Source organism: Apium graveolens, chromosome 3, assembly GCF_009905375.1.
Source record: "Apium graveolens cultivar Ventura chromosome 3, ASM990537v1, whole genome shotgun sequence".
Taxonomy (NCBI): domain Eukaryota; kingdom Viridiplantae; phylum Streptophyta; class Magnoliopsida; order Apiales; family Apiaceae; genus Apium; species Apium graveolens.
In genome coordinates, this window is record NC_133649.1 from 233,365,988 (window position 1) to 233,390,451 (window position 24,464).

Below are 24,464 nucleotides of genomic sequence, written 5' to 3' on the forward strand. Positions count from 1 at the left end.
AAATAATTAATAACTAAATTTAAGATTATTCCAACATTCACCCCCATAATCTTAAATTTACGAAGCACTTTCTCTTCGCCTGTGATGCACTTCTCATCACCATCAATTCAATTTTGATGCACTATCTCATCAAAAACACTTTGAAGCACTTTCTCTCCAAAAACACTTTGGAGCACATTCTCTCCACAACTCTAAAATAAAATTTCTTTCATGGCCTCTTGAGCCATGATATCTTTCTCATTATTTCCCCCGCTCATGTTCCTCTTTCATTTTTATTCTTGCTTCTCTTTCCTTTTCCACGTACCATTTCATCTTGATATTTCACTAAATATATATGGAGAAATTTTTAATACTATTTGAAATCTCAGATAAATACTTAATATATATATATATAAATGTATGTATTTTTATAAGAGTCTCACAAGCCTTATAACATATAGCTCTGATGCCATGTTGGAAAAACTCAGAGAAAAAAGACACCTACATTTTTGCAGAGAACTTGTACTGCTATATTTCTTGTTATTTCTTTTCTTCTCCTAAAACTCAAGGTAAACTAGCCATTATATAGGCTTTACAAACATATTAAAACTAACTATTACTAAAACTAACCACTACTAATTAATGGGTAAATTACATGTCCATAATTTACTCCATAACTCCACTACCCCACTACTAAACAATTCTAAAATAATATTTTTCTCTAATAATTAATCATTGCTAAATATCTAATAATTAAATAAACAAATAATTAATAACTAAATTTAAGATTATTCCAACAGAAGTTTCATCTATATAAGTAATGAAGTTTCATCTATATAAGTACGATGCATACTTAAGTGTTATGTGATTATGAGTCACATTTTTAATTCAGCAAATAAACGACACATTTCTAACATACAAACAAATAAAATTATTATGAACAAATTAATATTTTATACATATTTAGAGAATGTGTGGGGCTAAAGATTGATTGTGTTATATAATGGACCTCCAAAATATCTTGTTATCATTTTCTCTATCGTCTCGAATGAGTTATATATCATTCTATTTCTCAAGTGTTATTTTTTTTTTAAATATATGATAAAAAACAAACACATACATACATAAAACATTTTGCTTATAGCCTTCATTAAACATATGATCATGTTGATTTATAATGGTGTTTAGCTGAGACTCTACGCATCACAACTTGAAAGAATGGCAGCGACTGAAGCATATAATCTTAATAATGTTTTTGTATCAAGTGAAATTAAAAGGAGCTTAGCATGTTCACAACTATGTATTTGTTAATATTGAATGACAGATGTGAAAAGCTAGTAAGGTCAAGAATAAATATTCAAATAACAATAAAAAATAAAATTATAATCATAGAAACTACTATATTTTGCAGTCTCTCAAGCAACCCCAAACACTTTTACAGCAACCTCATGTTAGCAGTGGATAATAAGAAATATCACAAACATTTCTACAACAACCCTCATGGATCACCATTAGCGGTGGACAACAAGAAATACCACTTCCGATCTATTATTTCAGCTTAATATCAAATTTCCAAGAATGTGTTCAACCCACATATCACCACACCCCAAAAATAACTCATATACACAAACAAATACGTTCTCAATCGACCAAAAAACTACATACATATACGGTCAATAATTGCAGTTAAAACAAATATTCGCAGCAACATTGCAACCACACCATAAATACTCATGCTCATATACATAAATAAATATATTATTAATCCATAAAATGACAACATAAATATAGTTTTAACAATTACAGTTGAAATCACGTAACATAGAGTATGCCCGTACATTCACTACGCCATAAATGGCCTGATGCAATGCTTTTTGAAAAGTGTTACAAGCATTTCGTTGCGGTAGCTCAGAAAGCTGAGGTCTATTGTAACACCGAGAAATTGGTGTTATAATAGGCATTAATCTAGTGTTACATGAATGTGACAGTGTTACACGACATATAACACCAGCACCTGGTGTTACAATAAGTATTATTTTTATTTTTGTAAATTAAAGTAAATATATTATCATAAAATTACATTTAAAATTATATTATGGATTATTCATTACTATAAAATATTATATTTAATATTGTAATTTTTTTAAAAATTATTACATTTTATTTTAGAAACAAATAATTATATATATATAAAATTTCACTTGCAAAAATAAATAATCATTTAATTTATAAATAAATAATAAAATAATATTTACATTCCCGAGGTGAATTGTCTGGGCGGTAGTTTTCCCCCAACCGAAAACATTTTCACTTAGTCAATTAGGTAACATCCCTCTTTCACTCATTTCTCTCTTTCTCTCTCGAACACAAACATCCCTCTTTCTCTCTCGAACCACATTTCTCTTTCTTCGATTCAAACATTTGGGGCTTCAATTAGGTACTTGAATACACAAACACACACATTTTCTTCAATTAGGTTACTAACACATCGATTTTTCTCTTGCAGGTAATTAGGGTTCTTCGATTTGGGGCTTCTTCGATTTGCATGTAACTTTCTTCGTTTTTCATTTTTTAGTCTTGCATTTAGTTGTATAAACTGTTTTACTAACAGTTTATGTCGTGCATTTCAGGGGATTGAAAATATTGAGGGCATTTCACTGAGTTTAAAGCTTTTATTAAGGTAAAAAGCTTTCACTGATGTTTATGTGTTATGTTGTTGATTTTTTATTTTTGTATTTTCTTTTATGTGTTATGTTTATGTATTCAGGGTTTATTTTGTGTTCGATTGGGTTTTTTTTGTGTTCGATTGGGTTTATGCATAATGTTTGGGTATGGGTTTATGCATAATATTTATGCATGATGTTTATACATGAGTTTATGCTTTCACTGTAGGATATTAAAGAGGGTGTATGTTTATGATGTTTATGCAAAATGTTTATGATTAGGTATGGGTTTTTATATGTTTATGGCTGCCTTTTGTGTAATAACTTTATGATTTTGTGTTATGGTTTTATAAATTACTTCTTAGATAGGCCTTTGCTATGATATGACTGCCCTTTGCTAATTACTCATTAAATTTTATGTTATGGTTTTGTGATTTGATATGGTTTTTATATGATTTTGTGTTATAACTCATTAGATAGCCTTTTGCTATGATATGACTGCCCTTTGCTAATTATTTTTCTAAATTTTGGTTTACATGATATGCGTAGATAATACTATAACATGATATGTTATAGTATTATAGTATTATATAATGCTCCTATATCGATAGTGATTATAATTAAGCTCCTTACATGTCTATTGGTTTATAGGTATAAATAGTATTTTGAGATATATTGTATATATTTTTATTTTGGGGAAAGTATTTTCATATATACGATAATACTACATTGATGTACATGATCTTATCGATATGGTAGATATTAATATCATGCTGACTTTATAGGTGCAACCTGTTGAATCTTTTAGCGACTAGATTTTAGAAATGGAAACTAATAATGATAATAAAAGCTGGATAGGACTTCCAAGATACAAAAAAGAATATAAAAAGGGGATAAAAGCTTTTGTTGAGAAGGCATTTGGCCTTTTTTCTGTTGGTGATGAATTGAAGTGCCCCTGCAAAGATTGTGATGATTGTAAGTGGCATCGTCCATATGTAATTTATGATCATTTAATATGCAGGGGACCTTCTCTGTCACATGTCCAATGGATTTATAGGATTTCAGGAGCCAAAATAGGAAATAGGACCGATTTTAGGGACTATGAAGCGGGGACCGCCTTCGGGGATAATTTACAAGAGATGTTCGATTGTACGGGTAGGAGATTTCAGAATGTAGAAGTAGGACCAAATGCGGAGGCTAAAAAATTTTATCGCCTTGTCGAGGAGGGAAAAAAACCGCTATATCCGGGCTGCACAAATTTTTCTCGGCTAAGTTTTATGATCCGGCTTTACCATTTGGAGTGTGTTCATGGAATTACCGAGTCAGGGTTCAGTGATTTATTAGTTCTGATTAAAGAGGCCTTTCCCGAAGCCAATGTACCTGTATCGTTTACTGCTGCTAAAAATATAATCAAAGACTTAGGTCTTGATTATCAGAAAATGCATGCGTGCCCCAACAGTTGCATGCTGTATTGGGGAAAAAATAAAGATAAAATAGTTTGTGATAACTGCGGGTTTTCGAGGTGGGTTTTACAAGAAAAGAAAGGGACTGCTGCTAATGATGATCCGGAGAGAATTATTAGCAAGGTGCCAGCAAACGTTATGAGATACTTTCCCCTTAAACCTAGGCTGCAAAGAATTTTCATGTGCAAAGAATTTTCTAAACTCATGACTTGGCATGCAACGTGACAGATAGAAGATGGGAAGCTAAGGCATCCGGATGATGCTAAAGCTTGGAAGATGATGGATACTATCTACCCTGAATTTTCTTCAGAAATTCGAAATGTAAGACTAAGTGTAGCTGTTGATGGATTCAGTCCGCATCGTACAATGAATTTAAGTCATATTACATGGCCTATTGTACTAGTAAACTACAACCTACCTCCTTGGATTTGTATGGAACAAGAAAACCTAATTCTTTCGACATTGATATCGGGTCCAAATTCTCCTTTAAACAGTATCGACGTATATATGCAACCATTAATCGCCGAGTTGAAAGTGTTGTGGGATATTGGCATCCAAACTTATGATGCCATGATTGATCAGAACTTTAATTTATGGGCAGGGGTGCTCTGGACCATTAGCGACTTCCCGGGCTATGCTATGATGTCCGGTTGGAGCACAAAGGGTAAGTTAGCGTGCCCGGGCTGCCATTACGAGACCTGCTCAGAATATTTGAAACACAGTCGGAAGATGTGCTATATGAGTCATCAGAGGTTTCTTGATACTTCCGACAAATGGAGGTTTGACAAGAAAAGATTTAATGGGGCAATTGAGACGAGGCAGAGTGCAGAACCGTTGATGGGAACAGAGGTTGAACAACTGTTAATTGGGTTTAAAAACCAATTTGGGGAAAATAATAAGAAAAAAAGAAAGCGTGAAAGTGGCATCCCTTTTAAAAAGAAGTCTATTTTTTCGATTTGCCTTATTGGAAGCATAATCTATTAAGACATAACCTCGATGTCATGCACATCGAAAAAAACATTTGCGACAATATATGAGGTACCTTGCTTAATATTAGTGGCAAGTCAAAAGATCATTTGGCAGCTCGATTTGATTTACAAGAAATGGGAATACGGAAGTCCCTTCATCCGGTGGAATCTGCTAATGGGAAATCGTATGAAATTAGTGCAGCCGTCTTTGACATGTCAAAGAAGGAGAAAGAAATCTTTTGCAAGGTATTGAAGAATGCGAAATTACCTTACGGCTGTGCCTCTAATATCAGTCATTATGTGCACACAAACTAGAGGACGATATTGGGGTATAAGAGCCACGATGCGCACTTTATACTTCATTACTTATTGCAATTTGCTGTGAAGAAATCAGTCAAAGCTGATGTTGCGAAGTCGTTGATAAGATTTAGTGCATTTCTTTGAGGTCTATGGAGTAAGGCCATTCACTTGGATGATATCAGGAGGCTGCAAGACGAAATTGTCGACACCTTATGTGCATTTGAGATAATTCCCCCCCCCACCTTTTTTGATATCATGGTGCACCTCCCCGTTCATTTGTACATAGAGATTGAATATGGTGGACCTGAGCACCTTCGATGCATGTATCCTATTGAGCGATATCTTTGCAAATTGAAAAACTATGTCCGTAATAGGGCCAGACCAGAAGGTTCAATTGCGGAAGGCTATTTGGCAGAGGAGTGCGTTACATTCTTTTCAAGGTTTTTGGGTGGTGAACCGTTAACTGATTTTGCAAAATGTCCAACAAATGCGGAATATTATATTGGAGGCAGAAAGAATAAAGATGGCAAAGTTATTCAATTAAGATTCGGTTTGGAAATCTTGTCATACTTACATTCTTTTCAATTGCTGTAATAAGGAAATTGAGACATTGATAGAGTAAGTTATTTACTCCCTCCTTCATTTGTCGAACTTGTTTTCCTTTTAAACTATTTGAATATGATTCTTAACTTAATATTTTCTTAGGGATCACCGCGCGTTAGTGGCTGCTGATTCAAATTCAAAAAAATACAAGACAGAACAAGCGCACTCCGAAGATTTCTGGAAATGGCTAAAAGAGGTGGTGGGGAAAAGGGTGGAAATTTCATCTGATTTATGTGCCCTTTCTTTGGGTCCTAATCGAACGGTCAGGAGGTTTAGTGGCTACGTGGTAAATGGATATCGTTTTCACACAAAGAGTAGAGATTCAAAATGCACAACCCAAAACAACGGTGTTTTCTTAACTGCTGAAACGACAAGTTTTGCGAGTTCGAAAGATGATAATCCGAAAGTCGGAGCTGTCAGTTAGTACGGATCAGTTGAAGAAATTGTTAAAGTTGATTACTGGGGAGTTTATGCAGTGGTTCTTTTCAGGTGCACTTGGTACCAAGAAGAAAAAGGTCCATATGGTCTTGCCAAGGTTAATTTTAAAAAGACCATTTGCAAATCAGAACCGTATATCATAGCATCGCAGGTGCAACAAGTATTTTATGTGGAGGATCCGACTGAGAGGATGGTGTTTCATGTCATAAAAAAATTATTGAGGGAGTGGTGTGATGCTGAACAAGAAAATGCTTATGATCAGAATAACGACCATCATGATATCGACCTTGGGCATGGAATTCTTACCGAAGATGGTGAATTTAGCTGGTTCAGGGATGATATCCCTAAAATAGAAATTCCCATTGAACAAAATGAAGAAGAACCTGTAGTTTGATAATGTTGTATTTTAGTTAATTAAATGAGAACCTCTGTACTTCATAACTTTCTAAATTAGCTGCCTTAATTTTCTGTCCTAATTCACTTGATATGTCTAAATTAGGTGCCTTATTTTTCTATCATGATTTAGTTACTTTTTTGTCGTAATTAGAGTCTAAGTTTATTTTTGTCGTAATTAGTGTCCTAGTTTATATCTTACAGTTCTTTATATTTGTTTTTGCTCTATATTTGTCGTAATTAGTGTCCTGATTTAGTTACTTTTTTGTCCTAATCTAGTTACTTCATATCTGTTGTTGCTCTAATTTTGGTGCAGAAAATACTAGCTAATTTGCAATTACTTGTGCCTCGTCTAATCATCTTCTTTTAAATTTTTGTAGGATGGAAGAGAAACTGATAACTATAGTACTGCACTATGATGGAATCTTCAAGAAGACTGTCTTTTCTGATGGAAAGACCTTGCCAGTAGCCAGTGTACTAACTGAAGAATTTTTGTATTCAGTTCTTATGGAATACGTCAAGGATTATTTAAAATTGACAGAAATTGGAGGAGTATATGCGAGAGATGACAGCGGTTGGAAGCTTTTGACCAAAGATAAAGAACTGCTAGAGCTTGATGATCGATGCGAAAATGATAGAGAGATGGATCTCTATGTTGACACTGTGGTCAATAAAGGAGTCGAGACCTCGGTTCAAATGCAGCCACACGTAATTGTACGTCCGAGGAAGAACATAATTACAGGTATTCTAATTTTACATATCACTTGTACACATGTCAAGTTTTGATGTCACTACTCACTTGTTTTACATATTAATTGTACAAACCTTTTTATAGGGCCATCCAAGGAGGGAGTGAAGTACAAGTTCGTGACTGCTCACCAGCTCCAGCAGCAACAACAAAAAAAGAAGAAGGCGAATCAGAAAGCACCTGACCTGCCGAGGAGGATTTTATCACCTTGATAATGTAAAATGCAAGCTGCAGGGACTCCCGAAAAGAAAGAACCAGTGGTCAATAAAAATGGATCAGCGAGGAGAAAATTGAATTTACAGGAAGGCAAGAGTGTAGCGGAGACTGACAACGTTGTTGAGGTAATAAAATTTTAAGAATTTTGATGTCTAGTATAAATCTTGAACAAGTGATAATGCAGCTTCTTGGTACGAATGATTTCTTGTAGGCACCCGCACAACCATTACCAGCAAAGAAACCTTACGAAGAAAGGAGAGATAACCGGGTGCTCGAAAACAGAGCAAAGCTTAAAGAACTTGGCTTGGATAAGTATTTGCCTGATCCTAATCCACCAACAGCACATATAAACAAGAAAAAAGATCAAGGTTAAGAGGAATCAGATGAATATATCTTGGAACATGAGAGCGAGGAAGAAGATAGTGAAGATTCGTTAAAGGTAACGCTTGTTTCAGGATGTTTATTGTGCGAACTGATAGGCTTAACATGTTCAGAACTATATTGTATTTTCTTGTAATGGTCATAATATAACATGATATGCTTGTGTAAAAATTCTAGCATCTTGCAATGGTCATAACTATAAATTAGGAACATAAAAAATAAACAGTATTTACACATGTTAATGTTAGTCCCTTAACAATATAACAAGAATTACAGAAGGGGGGTTGAATGGAATTCTTGAAACTTTTTCTTGATTAAAAATGTTCTAACTCGAATATGTATATAAGTGTGAATTGATTAGCACAATGCAGAATAGTTACTTAAATGAATCAAAACACAAGTAATTAAAAATAAGAGTCTTTAAAAACTTTCTGGTGGATTTGAATGATTTCACCAGAGATATATAATATATATCGAGAGAACCCTGTGTGCAAAAAGCTCACAGCTGCTTACAAATATTGAACAACTAAGAATGCAGAGAAATGCTAAGAATTCTGCTTATGAATGTTTCTCTGCTTGTATCTCCGATTTTTCCTTAGTTGTACTTCTTGGTTTATATATCACCAAGATTACAAAGTAATGAGACATGATAATAAAACAAAACTATCTAGTCTATTACAATGCTACTTCATTACTCTATTCCAGCATCTTTGAATATCCTCATAATAGCATGGAAATGACAATGCTTCTTTGTTCTCGAAAACCTAGTTGAATAGGCTACCACATTCCATTTGCATCCACTCGAGGCATGTGACTGTGTTGTCACTGTCAACAGATATTTGAATTCTTTATCTGCCGGGTTCATGATCATCCGTCGAGTTATTGATCATCCGTCGAGTTATTGATCATCCGTCGAGTTATTGATCATCCGTTGGGTTGTTGATCATCCGTCATATTCATAATTGTTCATCCGTCGGGTAGCAATCAGGCACTTGACTTCATTTCACTTATGCAGAATTACAAGACATCATCTATGTACAATGAATCAACCTATTCTGCATATCTAACTAAAGTCAACATGACTTAAGTACTACTACAGATTCTAAACAATGTGTATGCAGAAATGTGCTACAGACTTATTGTTACATAAGCTACTCACTCGATGGATAATAAGTCATCATCCGTCAGGACTATATTGAGTCATCCATCGGGACTATAAACCTTATCCGTCGAGTGCTACATAATTTCACTAAGTAAAATCTACCAAGGTGTTTTGTTCATGAAATCATCAAGTACACAACATATACACAATAATCTCCCCCAATTTATGTCTACTGGAATTGTAGCCATAAATTAAGAGACACTTGATGATAACAAAACACCTTAAAAATACAACTTTTAAAAGACAATAGATAATACTGAAAAGTGCTTCAATTAACAAAATGTACAAAGTTTTGCTCACAGTCATTTTCAAGATGCTCCTCTAGCCTGAGCAGATTTATCTAGTTCCTTGAAGGTCTGGATCTCTTTCCAAGATTTCTGTTATTTTCCTCAATATGATTTTGGAGCTGCCTGTGGAATTCCAGTTCATCAGATTCTAAGAGATTTAGCTTTCCTTGCATTTCCAAAAGAGTCTCATTGCTAGAGATGCTCAATTGGTCTTCTAATCTGAAAAATCTTCTCACTCCTTTGTCATCCATGAACTCCATCAGCCAGTAGGGCCTTAGATGCACTCTTCTCCCTGTGTAACGGATGATTAGAGTCTTTGGGAGTGCATCTTTAGCTATAACACTCCTTACCTCTTCAATCTTTTTCAGTACCAATCTTCTTGCAGTAATATTGAACCCAAAGTTCTTCTTGAAGGATGAATAAACCTTAATCAGTACAGCTTGGATTTCTTGAAGGATCCTGTGAAGTGGCCACTGAATCTCCTTTCCTCCTTTGTACTTGAACACTAACCTTTCAGGTAGGTTTCTGTATGCATCAATTCCTCTCACTTCATATAGTTCATCTAGATAGAGGTTTAGATCAGAAAATTCTTTGATGTCACACAAGTACATGTAATCTCCCTTATTGACTTTAGATTGAGCTTTGACTACTGATTTGGATTTGAGAGGTGACAGCTTCACTTTCTTGACTGCTCTTGACTTTGTTCTCTTTGGCTTGTTAAGGATTGGCAAATAGAAGTCAGGAATTGGTATGTTCTCCCATTCTACTGGTTCATCCTTAGGCACAATAGGTTCACCATGGATGTTCCTGTAAGGATCCACCACCTTGATATCTTCAAATACCACAGAGGGTTTTGATGCTTGAGTTGTAGTTAAAGTGGATTCCTTGGGAAACTGATTCTCCAATTCCTTATCAACAATGTCCAATTTCCTTTTAGTTCTTTTAGCCAATTCCTTGATTCTTGGAGATTTGTTCTGTTGTTCAACTTACTTCTTTGATTCAATAACTTCAGATGGCTGAGAAGGAATTTGTTGTGATGAATTTACATCATGTAGCTTGGCCAAGATAGCAATTTGCTCTTTCTTTTGTTTAGCCTTTTTAGCATCTAAAGCAGCTTGCTTCTTTTCCTGATTCAATCTAGCCTTTTCTTCTCTCTTTTCTTGGGCAAATTGAGGATGTCCATCCATCACACAAATTTCTTTCCCATTCCTGAAAATTTTAGCAATTCTCCTTTTAGAAACTGAATCAGCTGAATCTTTGTAGAAAGCAATTGATCTTGACAGAAGCTTCTTTTTATCAGGCTTAGGTGTCTCATACACAAAATCCAAAGGGTTCTTCAATGTTAATTTTGAGTAGTTCACCCTTGGTTTCAGAATTATTTCAGCCTTTGGAGATTTGATGCAGGATGGTTGTCCCCTTTCCAGATAGTTCATGCTCATCTCATTCACAGAAATCTTCCTGACTTGAGAGTGATGGATGGCTGACTTTACTGGCTCCCTGACTAGTTCAAACTTCTTTTGTATATTCTCATCAATTTTCTCCCAGTTGACTAAACTCAACTTCTCCTTATCAGCTGCTCTTATGTTGGCTGCTGCTGCATTGATCAGATCTATACTGTCTGTAACTGGTGGCTTTGAGATAGTAATTGAAGGCAAAATTACTTTACTGATTTGAATCTGAAGCCTCTCCCCCTCACTTGGTCCTTTCTCCCCCTTTTTGTTATCATCAAGTTGAGTAGAGGAGGAGGTTTGAGCAGCCACCAATTTTTGAAGTAAATATGTCTGTTGAGCTTGATGAAGATGAATGACTGTTAAAGATGCTTCCATGGATGACATTCTTGTGTCCAAGGCATCTATCTTGGTTGCAAGATCAGAATTTTTCCTTAATTGCCTCTTGATGTCAAGCATTGTAGCTTCTGGAAGTTTAGAATCCATCTTGTCTGAAATGGCCTTCTTTATCTCCTCAATATCACTCTTCATGGTGTTTACATCCCTAGCATGTTGAAAGCCTTGGATTTGTTGAAGTTGCAGGGAGGCTAGGGGTGCCTGAAGGAGCTTCTTGGTGCTGGCATTAGTAGTGGTTTGAAGGGCAGTATTTGTCTGATTAATTAGCTGGATCAGGGTTGTCTTGAAGTAGTGCTCATCACAGTGCTTTGAAAATGCCTATGATGACATACCTGATCTTGAACTTGAACCTACTTCTCCCCCTATGTCCATTGCTTCATCTTCACTATCCCCACTCCCATCACCAAAGAAATTAGCTGAACCACCAGTCTCATAGTCCACATCACCAGCTGTAGAAGGCAAAGCTGTGATGTCATCCTTGGCTCTTAGCATAGACTGAGTGGTATGCACCAGATTGAGCATCCTTTCTGCATTGTCATTGCCCTATTCAGCTAGAAGTTGATAAGATGGAACAGGGTGAGTAAATGCCTCAGCATCAAGGGAGGTGGAATCTATAACAACTTTAGGTTGCTGAGATAGTCCCTCCCTGTCTGCATCCTGGACATTCATTAACTCACTAGCAATAACATCCATCCTTATAGCTCTAGTACCTGCATTTCTCTCGTTTTCTCTCTTTTGTTGCATCAGGGTCTCACCCTGGCTCCCCACCCTCACACCCTCACCTTCACCTACTAATGTGGGACTCCTCTCACTTTTTTTTCCAACCCTGAAGAAATGGATTGCATAGTTTCACTCATTTCCTCTCCTTTTTCCTGGGAGCAACCCAGACTCTCACTCAAAACACTCTTCTCTCTCAATCCTAATAGTGACTATACAACCACTAAATCTTCTGCACTTGAAATAAATGAAGTTTGAGGCTGTGCAAAGATACTCGATGGATGAGTGATATCCATCGGGTGAGTGGTTTTGCTATCCGATGGATGACTGCTGTTAAGCTTATCCGTCGGGATACAATCACTACTCGACGGATGAGCAATATCCATCGAGATAGTAGAAATGAATGAACTTGGAAAAGAAACTATTGTGGACTCTGTGCTGATTGATGATATTTTGGGCACAGATGATTCAACAGTTCCTGAAAGAATTGACAATTGAGCCAACAAATCATCTAAAAGATGATGCTCACTTGCACTAGATTTTGGCTTCCCCAACAAAGTTAAAGAAGGGGAATCAGGAATTGATGTGTTTATCATATCCACATCCAGTGAGTTTGTGGGTGAGTTAGGTGTTTGAGGTGCTTCTATTACTAGAGATTTTGGCTGTGACTCCACATTTATTGGAGCCACTTCAAACTGAATATGTGAATGTGCAGTGACTGTGTCTTTAGCACCAGTTTGCACAGTGTATGTACCCTGTGCATCCCCAAGGGTTTTAGATTTCTTCTTTCTGGCATAAGTTTGGGGTGAGCTTGTGTCCCTAACCCTCTTTCCCTGTGCTCTTGGTTGAGAGCTTTGTTCAATAACTACATCCTTTTGGGAGGATGCAGCTAGAAATGAGCTTTTATCCTTTTTAAGCACTGCAGTTTGTTGGGAAACTGCAGTATGGCTAGGCTGGGATCCACTCAACTCTCCATCCTTATCCTTAGGGTTTCTTTTATGTTCACCCCTTCCCTCACCTATCTTGCCCTCCTTCACACTCCCCTCTTTGGTTTTAGTGGATTTTGCAACTGGCATCTTTTGAGAGATACCAGAGGGGGCTTTCTTATATTTGGATTTTAAAATAATTACAGGTTTGGTGGCTTGGGTAGGCAACTGTTGGGTCATTGACACAGTTGCCATTGCCACACTAGAACTCAAAGAAATTAGTGAGGTTGGAATAGTGGTAGGGATAAATGAACTTACCTCATTTACCTGAGGTGCTTCCATTACAGGGAAATAGAACAATGGCACATCCTTGTGATGATTGGCCCTGTCCAAATCTGCGATGAGCCTCCTCTCTTGAACCCAACAATCTAATTTGTTGTTTGGGTTCACAAGCACAATCTCTTCACAGAGGTGATTAGCTAACATCATAAAGAATCTAGCATAATACACATTCTTACCTCTTTTATTTAACTCTCCTAATTTAAAGCCTAACTCAAACAAGACAAGGTCACTGGAATTATAGAATTTATCTGTAACTAGCATGTAGAGCATGTTAAGCATGGATATATTGACTGAATCAAAATTACTGATTTTTCCTGAAAAGACTTTTTTCACAACATCACACATAAAACTCCATTCTTTCCTAAGACCCATTCTCCTAATGTCACTTAACTTAGAAGTAAAAAGAGCATAGTTCATGGAATTAAGCATATTGATTATATCAGTGCCAGTGTGTGGTGAGGACACAGTGTTATCAGGAATCTTGAAACATGCTTTTATAACATCACTATTGATACAAAATTCTTTACCTTTAATGGTGAGTGTGATTGTCTTATCTTTAGAGTTGTATGTAGCAATGGTCCACATTGATAAGTGGATTTTATATCCACTTGGAACGCTTTATTACAAGCTTAAATTGGTGATTAGGACTCAAGTTGTTGGTATTTTGATGTATTTTTGTGTTATTGCATTTCAGGTACCAGTTATATGAAGAAAAGAGCTTTTAAAGGAAATATGATAAAAAGTGATCAGAATTGGAAGCCAAAACCATTGTCAAGTTGTATAGGATCTTGTTAGCTTCGCGTGGGCAGTTGAATCGCCTAATTCTGACGAGTAGAACTCAAGTTATGGTCAAAACAAGATTCATCAGAATTTTTTCCAGAAGCTGTCTGAGCGCCCGCCCAGAGAGCTGAGCGCCCGCTCAGGAGAGCTGAGTGCCCGCTCAGGGCGCGGCTGGTCGCTGATTTCGCTGAAAAAGCCTTTTTTGAGTGGAATTTGACGATTTTGAGGGTCCAGGTCCACTAGGGGCGTATATATACTTAAAAAAAGGTTTTCATCATCCGGGAAGATTGGATACCAAGGAGAAGACCTAGAAGCACAAATCAACTCCGAAAAAGAAGATCTTGTTTTCAACTTGTGATTCTTTGAATTAGTTGTAACTTTGGATGCTCGTTTTCATTCTTATTGAACCTAGATCTCGTTTATGCGTACTTTAATTATTATTCAGTTTATTAAGACCTTGTTTATACCATGCTTTTATTGGAACCCATGGTGATGATGAGTTCAATTATGGGCTAATCATTATCATGGAGTTCTAGCGGATTTACTTATGGATTTCAATAATTAATTTGTTTTGATATCTTGGTGTGTGGTGATTGATTGATATTCTAGTATTGGTTGTGCTTATTTGTCTTATGTGCGTAGCTAACATATAAGATAGCGTGTTAATCTCTATTGAAGCGACAGTGAAGATAGAGGTTTAGAACTTGCCATGCTAGCATAGGTTTATGTATGTGTATGCATGATTCACAGGTAACTCTAACCGTTTTAGTTGCCCTATGTAATCAAGATAGATAACTTGTGCTTAAACCGTTATGTTGTCAAATTCTATAGACATATAGGGTCTCAATATAATTGGTGCCTATTCAGCTTCTATCTCTTTTGTGGATGTCTGATAGAATGGTACTCGTGCAACGAAAGTTGGCGTTTATCAGTTTTGTGTTATCTGATTAGTGTCATCACCATCACATGCTAAGGTTAAGAACAATAAGGCTATTGAATGAAGTATTTAATGAAGTTAGAATCCCATGTTTATCATATATAGTAATTCAACCTCAATTCTCTTAGTTAATATTATTTAGTATAATCTCTTAGTTTAATAAAAACCCAATTTGTTATTTGTCTTAGCATTGAGCGATAACCATACATTGTTGCATAGGTGTATAAATTGAACTTAACCTAAACCAGTCTCTGTGGGAACGAATCTGATTTATATCTTATACTACTTGCGAATGCGTATACTTGCATGAATATTAGCGCGTGTTTTCGCCCTAACAAGTTTTTGGCGCCGCTGCCGGGGACTCGGTGTTAATTTTTAGTTTATGTGCTTGTCATCAGTGGTCGTTAAAGTTCACTGACTCATATTCTTTTACTCTCACGGTTTATCTGTTTGTGTTTCAGGTACTCAGTACAATGGGAGATCCAGCAGCACGAACGAAAGCCTTGATGGATTTTTCTCAACCCAAGATCAATGACATTCAATCTAGAATTGTCAGGCCTATCACATCTAATACCTTTGAGATCAAGCCTGGCATAATTCAATGGGTGCAGAATTCAATCCAGTTTGGGGGTTCTCCAACTGAAGATCCCAATATGCACATTAGGGATTTCATTGAGATCTGCGACACCTTCAAGTTCAACGGTGTTTCTGAAGATGCTGTGAAGCTGAGACTGTTCCCATTCTCTCTGAGGGACAAGGCTAAGAGCTGGTTACACTCTCTACCAGCTAGTTCGATTACTACTTGGGAAGATCTTGCTCAGAAGTTTCTTATTAAATTCTTCCCTATGGCGAAGACAGCTGCAATCAGGAATGCTCTTACTCAATTTGCGCTGCAATCAGGAGAATCTTTATATGAAGCTTGGGAGCGCTACAAGGAGATGCTTAGGAAGTGTCCTCGTCATGGAATTCCTGATTGGATGATTATCATTTGTTTTTACAATGGGTTGGGAGCACAGTCCAGACCCATGCTCGATGCAGCATCAGGCGGAGCATTATGGGCCAAGAGCTATGAGGAAGCTTATGATCTAATTGAACTGATGGCTGCTAATGAATATCAGTATCCAACCTAGAAATTTCCACAGGGCAAGGTAGCAGGAGTTCTTGAAGTGGATACAACTACGGCTATCACTTCTCAACTAAAGGTGTTGTCTATGAAGATCGATTCTCTGGCTAACTATGCTGTTAAGCAGATAACCAGTGTTTGTGAGCTGTGTGCAGGTCCGCATGCGACAGAGCAATGCGCTATATCTAGTGACTCGGCTCAGTTTGTGAGCAACTTTCAGAGATCGCAGCAGCAAGTTCCTGCCACTTATTATCCTGACAACTGGAATCATCCTAACTTCAGCTGGAGCAACAATCAGAATGCGATGTAACAGCCGTTCCAGCAGTTTGGAGCAAAACAATTCAACCCTCCTGGTTTTCAGCAACAATTTGCACCAAAACAATAACTCCAAATTCAACAACAAAATCATGATGCAGGTCTATCTTCGAATGAAAAATCTGAATTGGAGGAGTTGAGGCTTATGTGCAAAAACCAGGCTCTTATATGCCAAAGCCAGGCTATTTCTATCAAGACTCTAGAGAACCAAATAGGGCAAATTGCTAATGCCTGATTGAATCGCCCACCAGGAATGCTTCCTAGTGATACAAAAACAAATCCAAGCAAGAGGGAAGTTGAAGAACAGGTGAACGACATCACCTTCAGGTCTGGAAAGGTCGCAAGCCCCAACATTCAGCAAGACGAAGAGCCTGAAAAATCTCAACTTTCAGAAAATGCAGTTGTGGCTAAAGAAAAAGTGCAGAAGGAAGCAGAGGTGGAACCAAGGAAGACTACTGTGGAACACACTCCTCCTGAGGGTAATACAGGGGAGAAACAGATCTATCCTCCACCTCCTTTTCCAAAGAGGCTGTAGAAGAAAAAGCTGGATAAGCAGTTTGAGAAGTTTTTGGAGGTGTTCAAGAAACTTCATATCAACATACCTTTCGCTGAAGCTCTGGAACAGATGCCTAGCTATGCGAGGTTTATGAAAGGTATTCTCTCTCGGAAAGTGAAGCTCGATGACTTAGAGACCGTTGCTCTCACGGAGGAATACAGTGCTGTGCTGCAACAGAAGTTGCCTTCGAAGCTTAAAGATCCTGGAAGCTTCACTATTCCTTGATCCATCAGAAACTTTTCGTTCGACAAGTGTTTATGTGATTTAGGAGCTAACATCAATCTGATGCCCTTATCAATCTTCAAGAAGCTTGGTCTGCCTGATCCGAAACCAACATACATGTCATTGCAACTAGCTGATCATTCCATCGCTTATCCACGAGGTATAGTGGAGGATGTCTTGGTCAAGGTGGATAAACTCTTCTTCCCTGCTGACTTTGTAATTCTTGATTTCGAGGAAGTTAAGAAGATTCCCATCATCTTGGGAAGACCATTCTTGGCTACAGGCCGAACTATGATCGATGTGCAAAAAGGAGAGCTTTCGATGAAGGTTCACGATTAAAAGGTCACTTTTAATGTGTTTGAGGAAATAAAGTTACCCACAGCTAAAGAGGAGTGCTTTAAAGTAGAGCAACTGCAGGTTTTGAATGCACCTCCGTGGAAGAGGAAGTTAGATATGCCATTTGATTCTCTTGGGTTAGCAGAGCTGAAATTTTCTCAAGACCGTCTCGAGCCGTCTATTGAAGATGTTTCCACACTTGAGCTTCACCCACTACCAGATCACTTGAGTTGTTCATTCTTAGGTGCACCCCCTGACAAGGGGTTGGGATATATCTTTGATGATGAAGAGGGTATCTGAACGGATCCTCTAGTGCCTACAGAGGGTTCTTCTCTTGAGCAGCAGGTAGTTGATAGGACTGGTGTTGGTGATGAGCAGTACATGCGAGTGACTAGGCGTATGGAGGCCATGCACGACATTCACCATCATTTTGCTGAAGATTTGACACACGCTTTCGGTACTATTTTCCGAGACACTGGTGGCGAGGTTGATTGACCACCTGATCCTCCACCCGACGAGGGTGACTCTCCCGCTAATTAGGTATGCCTGAAATCCTTATTATTACCTTCAATGAGGACATTGAAAATTTTAAGTTTGGGGGTGATAATGTAAGGATTAGTAGTGTGTGTCCATATAGATTCATATAGATTCATGTTGCATGTTTAGTTGTAGTTCATTCATATTTTTGTATGATTTTTCATTTAGGACATATTTGTTTGTTTTTATGTGATTTCATATAGTTGCATTTGCATGCATATTTAGCATGATCCCTTAAGATGAACTATGATATTTGATAAGTTGATGTTGATTTGAGTGTGGTGATGACGAATAGAGGGATGTTTAAGTCCTAATGAATTGATTTACATGCCAGAAACAAATATTTTCACAAGTCTTATAGGGTTGCTTTTGATCTAGATCATGATCATACTTGTTTGGTGTTGAGATTTAATCACTTGGTTATATTTAGAATTTGTGATATTCTCGTAATGACGTAAAAACACTGATTTTTTTTATCTGGAGAAAAACTTGGATTTCATTGCTAGTTGTTGGAAGGCTAGGCGTCAAATGGCTAGTAGCCGGCTCATATTTTTATGAGTAGTCTAGGGTTGAATGAGATGGAGCAAAACACACTCATTCAGAAATTGTTGAAAAAAAAGAAAGAAAAAAAAGAGAAAAAAAAGAAAGAAAAAAGTATGTGTTTATGCATAATTGATCAAGAGTGAGCTCTTTAATACTCGAGTTATTAAGTTCTAGGGGACTTTGTGCCTAGTGACCTAAGGCTTTTATAGTCTGGGATCCGCTAACCTAACGCTCGCTACATGGGTATTATTGTATAAGTCTTTTGGGACCTCATTCATTGCACGATCAAATAAGCATATTTGCTATGTGTTCAATAATAGTGTGAATCCTTGTATAACTCTAGTAGAAATGAGGTGTTGTGAGTCATAATGCGTTTATTGTCTATTATGTTTATAAACTTTTGATTATTTTGATGATAGATACGTTATGGTTATTGATCTAGTATCGAGAGTATATCTGTTAAGCATCCACACACGCACGTTTCTAGTTTATGAGTTGGTTTGTGGGATTTATTCGAACTCTGTTTCAAGTTATTGCATTCTTAGAGGCATTAGCTTATTCATCTGGTTATGGTTATTCTGAGGGGATCGATTGCATTATCATTTAGTTGCATTCACGTAGTTGCATTCATGCATTAGGTTTGTTTTGTAGTTTTGAGTCTGTTTATGCTTGAGGACAAACATCGATTCAAGTTTGGGGGTGTGATAAGTGGATTTTATATCCACTTGGAACGCTTTATTACAAGCTTAAATTGGTTATTTGGACTCAAGTTGTTGGTATTTTGATGTGTTTTTATGTTATTGCATTTCAGGTATCAGTTATATAAATAAAAGAGCTTTTAAAGGAAATATGGTAAAAAGTTATCAGAATTGGAAGCCAAGGCCATTTTCAAGTTGTAGAGAATCTCGTTAGCTTCGCGTGGGCAGTTGAATCGCCTAATTCTGACGAGTAGAACTCAAGTTATGGCCAAAACAAGATTCATCAGAATTTTTTCCAGAAGCTGTCCGAGCGCCCGCCCAGGAGAGCTGAGCGGCCGCCCAGAGAGCTGAGCGCCCGCTTAGGAGAGCTGAGCGGCCGCTCAGGGCGCGGCTGGTCGGTGAAAAAGCCTTTTTTGAGTGGAATTTGACGATTTTAAGGGTCCAGGTCCACTAGGGGCGTATATACACTTAAAAAAGGGTTTTCATCATCCGGGAAGATTGGGATACCAAGGAGAAGACCTAGAAGCACAGAACAACTCTGAAAAAGAAGATCTTGTTTTCAAATTGTGATTCTTTGAATTAGTTGTAACTTTGGATGCTCGTTTTCGTTCTTATTGAACCTAGATCTCGTTTATTCGTACTTTAATTATTATTCAGTTTATTAAGACCTTGTTTATACCATGCTTTCATTGGAACCCATGGTGACGATGAGTTCAATTATGGGCTAATCGTTATCATGGGGTTCTAGCGGATTTACTTATGGATTTCAATAATTAATTTGTTTCGATATCTTAGTGTGTGCTGATTGATTGATATCCTAGTATTGGTTGTGCTTATTCGTCTTATGTGCGTAGCTAACATATAAGATAGCGTGTTAATCTCTATTGAAGTGACAGTAAAGATAGAGGTTTAGAACTTGCCATGCTAGCATAGGTTCATGTATGTGTATGCATGATTCGTAGGTAACTCTAACCATTTTACTTGCCCTATGTAATCAAGATAGATAACTTGTGCTTAAACCGTTATGTTGTCAAATTCTATAGACTACGGATGATCAAACTCGATGGATAAAGATCATCCGTCGAGATGTAAATTTTGACTTAGCCAAAATTTCATCCAAGACTGAAAAATCAATTAAATTTCTGGCTGCATTCCAACTTGCAAATTATCTAATAAAGATTTTGGAATAATTAAGCATACCTAACTCACTTACCAACCACGAGAAGGTGGATTCATCCAGTGGCTTGGTAAAGATATCTGCAAGCTACTTCTCACTTGGAACAAAATGTAGTTCTACAGTACCATTCATTACATGTTCCCTTATGAAGTGGTACTTGATATCTATGTGCTTTGTCCTTGAATGTTGTACTGGATTTTCAGTGATGGCAATTGCACTTGTGTTATCACAGAAAATAGGAATCCTCTCAGCTTGCAAACCATAGTCTAGCAATTGATTTTTCATCCATAAAATCTGTGCACAGCAACTGCCAGCAGCAATATATTCAGCTTTAGCTGTAGAAGTAGAAACTGAATTTTGCTTTTTACTGAACCAGGACACAAGCTTGTTTCCTAGAAATTGATAAGTTCATGTTGTACTTTTTCTATCAATTCTACAATATGCATAATCTGCATCTGAATAACTAGTTAGATCAAAACCAGAATCTCTAGGGTACAAAATGCCAAGTTTTGGTGTTCCCTTGAGATATCTGAAAATTCTCTTAATAGCTATTAAATGAGATTCTCTAGGATCAGCCTGAAATCTTGCACATAAACATGTAGCAAACATTATATCTGGCCTACTAGCTGTTAAGTACAGAAGTGAGCCAACCATGCCCCTATAACTTCAAATATCCACAGACTTTTCAGTAGTGTTTAATTCAAGCTTAGTTGTAGTGGCCATGGGAGTTTTTGCAGATATGCAATCCATTAGATCAAACTTCTTTAAAAGATCAAAAATATATTTAGTTTGACTAATGAATATTCCATCACTAAATTGCTTAACTTGTAAACCAAGAAAATAAGTTAGTTCTCCCATCATACTCATTTCATACCTACTTTGCATCAATTTGGCAAACTTTTTGCAAAGTTTCTCATTTGTAGAGCCAAAAATAATATCATCTACATAAATTTGAACAAGTATACTAGAGCCATTAACATTTCTGAAAAATAAAGTTTTATCTACAGTACCTCTTGTGAAGTGATTTTCCAAAAGGAACTTTGATAAAGTGTCATACCAGGCTCTAGGTGCTTGCTTCAATCCATAGAGTGCTTTCAAAAGATAATAGACATGTTCTGGAAAATTTGGATCTTCAAAACCAGGAGGTTGACTGACATAGACTTCCTCCTCCAAATCTCCATTCAGAAAGGCACTTTTGACATCCATTTGATAGACTTTGAAATTGGAATGGGCTGCATAGGCTAAGAAGATTCTGATGGCTTCAAGTCTTGCAACAGGAGCAAATGTTTCATCAAAATCTATTCCTTCTTGTTGACAATAGCCCTTAGTAACCAATCTAGCTTTGTTCCTGACTACTATGCCATTTTCATCCATCTTGTTTCTGAATACCCATTTGGTGTCTATTGGATTCTTTCCTTTAGGCTTGGGCACCAGCTTCCATACATTATTCCTTTCAAATTGGTTTAGCTCCTCCTGCATAGCTAAAATCCAATCAGGATCCAACAAAGATTCTTCTACCTTCTTTGGTTCTTCTTTGGAAAGAAAGCTGCTGTATAGACATTCTTCTTGAGTTGCTCTTCTTGTTTGAACTTTAGAAGATACACCACCAATTATGAGCTCAAAGGGGTGATCTTTTGTCCATTTTCTTTGTTGAGGTAGATTAGCTCTAGATGAAGAGGCCTCATTGTTGTCTTGATGTGTGATTGAGTTTTGATTGTTAGAAACTCCCCTTGAGTTTGTGGATCTTTGATTTGAGAAAGGGGAACTTTCTATATGTGATCTATCTTGATTTCCAGCTTCTCTTGATAACCCGACGGATGGTGAATTTTGAGTACCGACGGATGAAGCTGGTTGTCTCCCGACAGATAAAGCATATTGCCTCATGACGGATGAAGCATTAAGCAACTCGACAGATGTTGAGTTTTGTGCTTCATTGGTAGTAGATTTTTCTGCATTATCCTTTGATACTGTTTCTTGATCACTTTCATCATCACTGTCATCACTAACCATCTCCACATTGTCGAATTTGAGGCTCTCATGGTAATTTCCATCTTGTAGTCCTTTAATATTTTTATCATCAAACACAACATGTATTGATTCCACAACAATATTGGTTCTTAGATTGTAAACTCTATATGCTTTAGCAACATCATATCCAACAAAAATTCCTTCATCTGCTTTAGCATCAAACTTCCCATTTTGATCAGTTTGATTTCTCAGAATATAGCATTTGCAGCCAAAGACATGAAGAAAATTTAGAGTTGGTTTCTTGTTCTTGAACAATTGATAGGGAGTCATGCATCTTGCTTGATTAACCAGAGAAATATTCTGAGTGTAGCATGCTTTATTAACAGCTTCAGCCCAGAAATATGTTGGCAGTTTAGATTCTTCAAGCATTGTCCTTGAAGCTTCAATAAGTGATCTGTTCTTCCGTTCCACTACTCCATTCTGTTGTGGAGTTCTTGCTGCTGAAAACTCATGCAGAATCCCATTTTCCTCACAAAATGCAATCATGACAGAATTATTGAACTCAGTTCCATTGTCACTCCTGATTCTTCTAACCTTGAAATCAGGATGATTATTGACTTGCCTTATGTGATTGATGATGATTTCACTAGCCTCATCTTTAGATTTTAGAAAATATGTCCAAGAGAACTTTGAGAAATAATCTACAATTACTAGGCAAAATCTTTTTCTTGAGATAGACAACACATTGAATGGTCCAAACAAATCCATGTGTAGCAACTGCAAAGGTTCTTCAATTGTTGAATCAAGTTTCTTCCTGAATGATGCTTTAATCTGCTTCCCTTTTTGGCAGGCATCACACAATCAATCCTTAGAAAACTCCACTAGAGGAATGCCTCTAACCAGTTCTTTCTTTACTAGCTCATTCATGGTCTTGAAGTTTAAATGGGATAGCTTCTTGTGCCATAGCCAACTTTCATCCTGACTTACTTTACTGAGAAAACAAGTAACAGATTCTGCATTAGATGAGTTGAAATCAGCTAGGTACATATTTCCTTTTCTCACACCAGTGAGAACCACTTTGTTGCTTCTTTTATTAGTCACAACACAGGCTTCTGAGTTGAAGGTTACTGAGTTGCCTTTATCACAAAGCTGGCTGATACTCAACAGATTGTGTTTGAGACCATCCACTAAGGCAACCTCCTCAATGATGACATTGTCCTTTGAAATCAAGCCATATCCCACAGTATAACCCTTGCCGTCATCTCCAACAGTAATACTTGAGCAGGGTAGAATCACCAGTCATGTGTCTTGAACAACCACTATCCAAGTACCAAAGATTCTTTCTGTTTCCCTGTTAGATATATTTGATAATGTCATGGCTAATATAATTTATGTTTAGATTTCAGATCTTACTTAACAGGACAAATCAGTACTTAACTGTTGATCAGTACTTATACTGGAAGTCAGGACTTAAGGATATCAGTACTTATATTATCAGGAGATAATCATCAGAAGTTAGATATCAGAACTTAAGTGCTGAAGGACGATCAGATAAGGAAAGTAGCTGATTAAAAGAAAGAAGATCGAGATAAACATAAGAAGAGATATGCATGAAGAAGGAGTTCCGTGAAGAATGGAATACTTGGAAGAAAAGATATATGATTGATATATTTTAGGAAGCAGAATTATATTCCATATCAATTAGCGATTATCTTGTAACTGTGTAGTATATAAACACAGACATAGGGTTTACGCTATAAGTGTTATCATATTCGAGAAGATTATTTATTGTAACCCTAGCAGCTCTCGTGATATTTGTTCATCACTGAGAGGTAACAGTTC

At 36.9% G+C, this 24,464-nt stretch overlaps 1 protein-coding gene and 1 non-coding gene across 2 annotated transcripts; one reads left to right on the forward strand and one right to left on the reverse strand.

The window, feature by feature from the left end:
* Positions 1-3,466: 3,466 nt before the first annotated feature.
* LOC141714890 (uncharacterized) lies at positions 3,467-5,089 on the forward strand. Its single transcript, XM_074518386.1, has 2 exons — positions 3,467-4,228; positions 4,334-5,089. Exons 1-2 carry the CDS (start codon positions 3,467-3,469, stop codon positions 5,087-5,089), a joined length of 1,518 nt encoding a protein of 505 aa, XP_074374487.1.
* A 10,918-nt stretch (positions 5,090-16,007) lies between these two features.
* LOC141716448 (small nucleolar RNA R71) lies at positions 16,008-16,114 on the reverse strand. The gene has a single exon (XR_012573158.1). It is a non-coding gene; the product is annotated as a small nucleolar RNA R71 (small nucleolar RNA).
* Positions 16,115-24,464: the final 8,350 nt, after the last annotated feature.

What these genes read in the sequence shown, in the direction of transcription:
- LOC141714890 (XM_074518386.1), top strand. Translation starts at nt 3,467, where the DNA reads ATGGAAACTAATAATGATAATAAAAGCTGGATAGGACTTCCAAGATAC. An exon ending in CGGAGAGAATTATTAGCAAG is followed by an intron (nt 4,229 to 4,333) that starts GTGCCAGCAAAC and finishes GCAACGTGACAG; the next exon opens with ATAGAAGATGGGAAGCTAAG.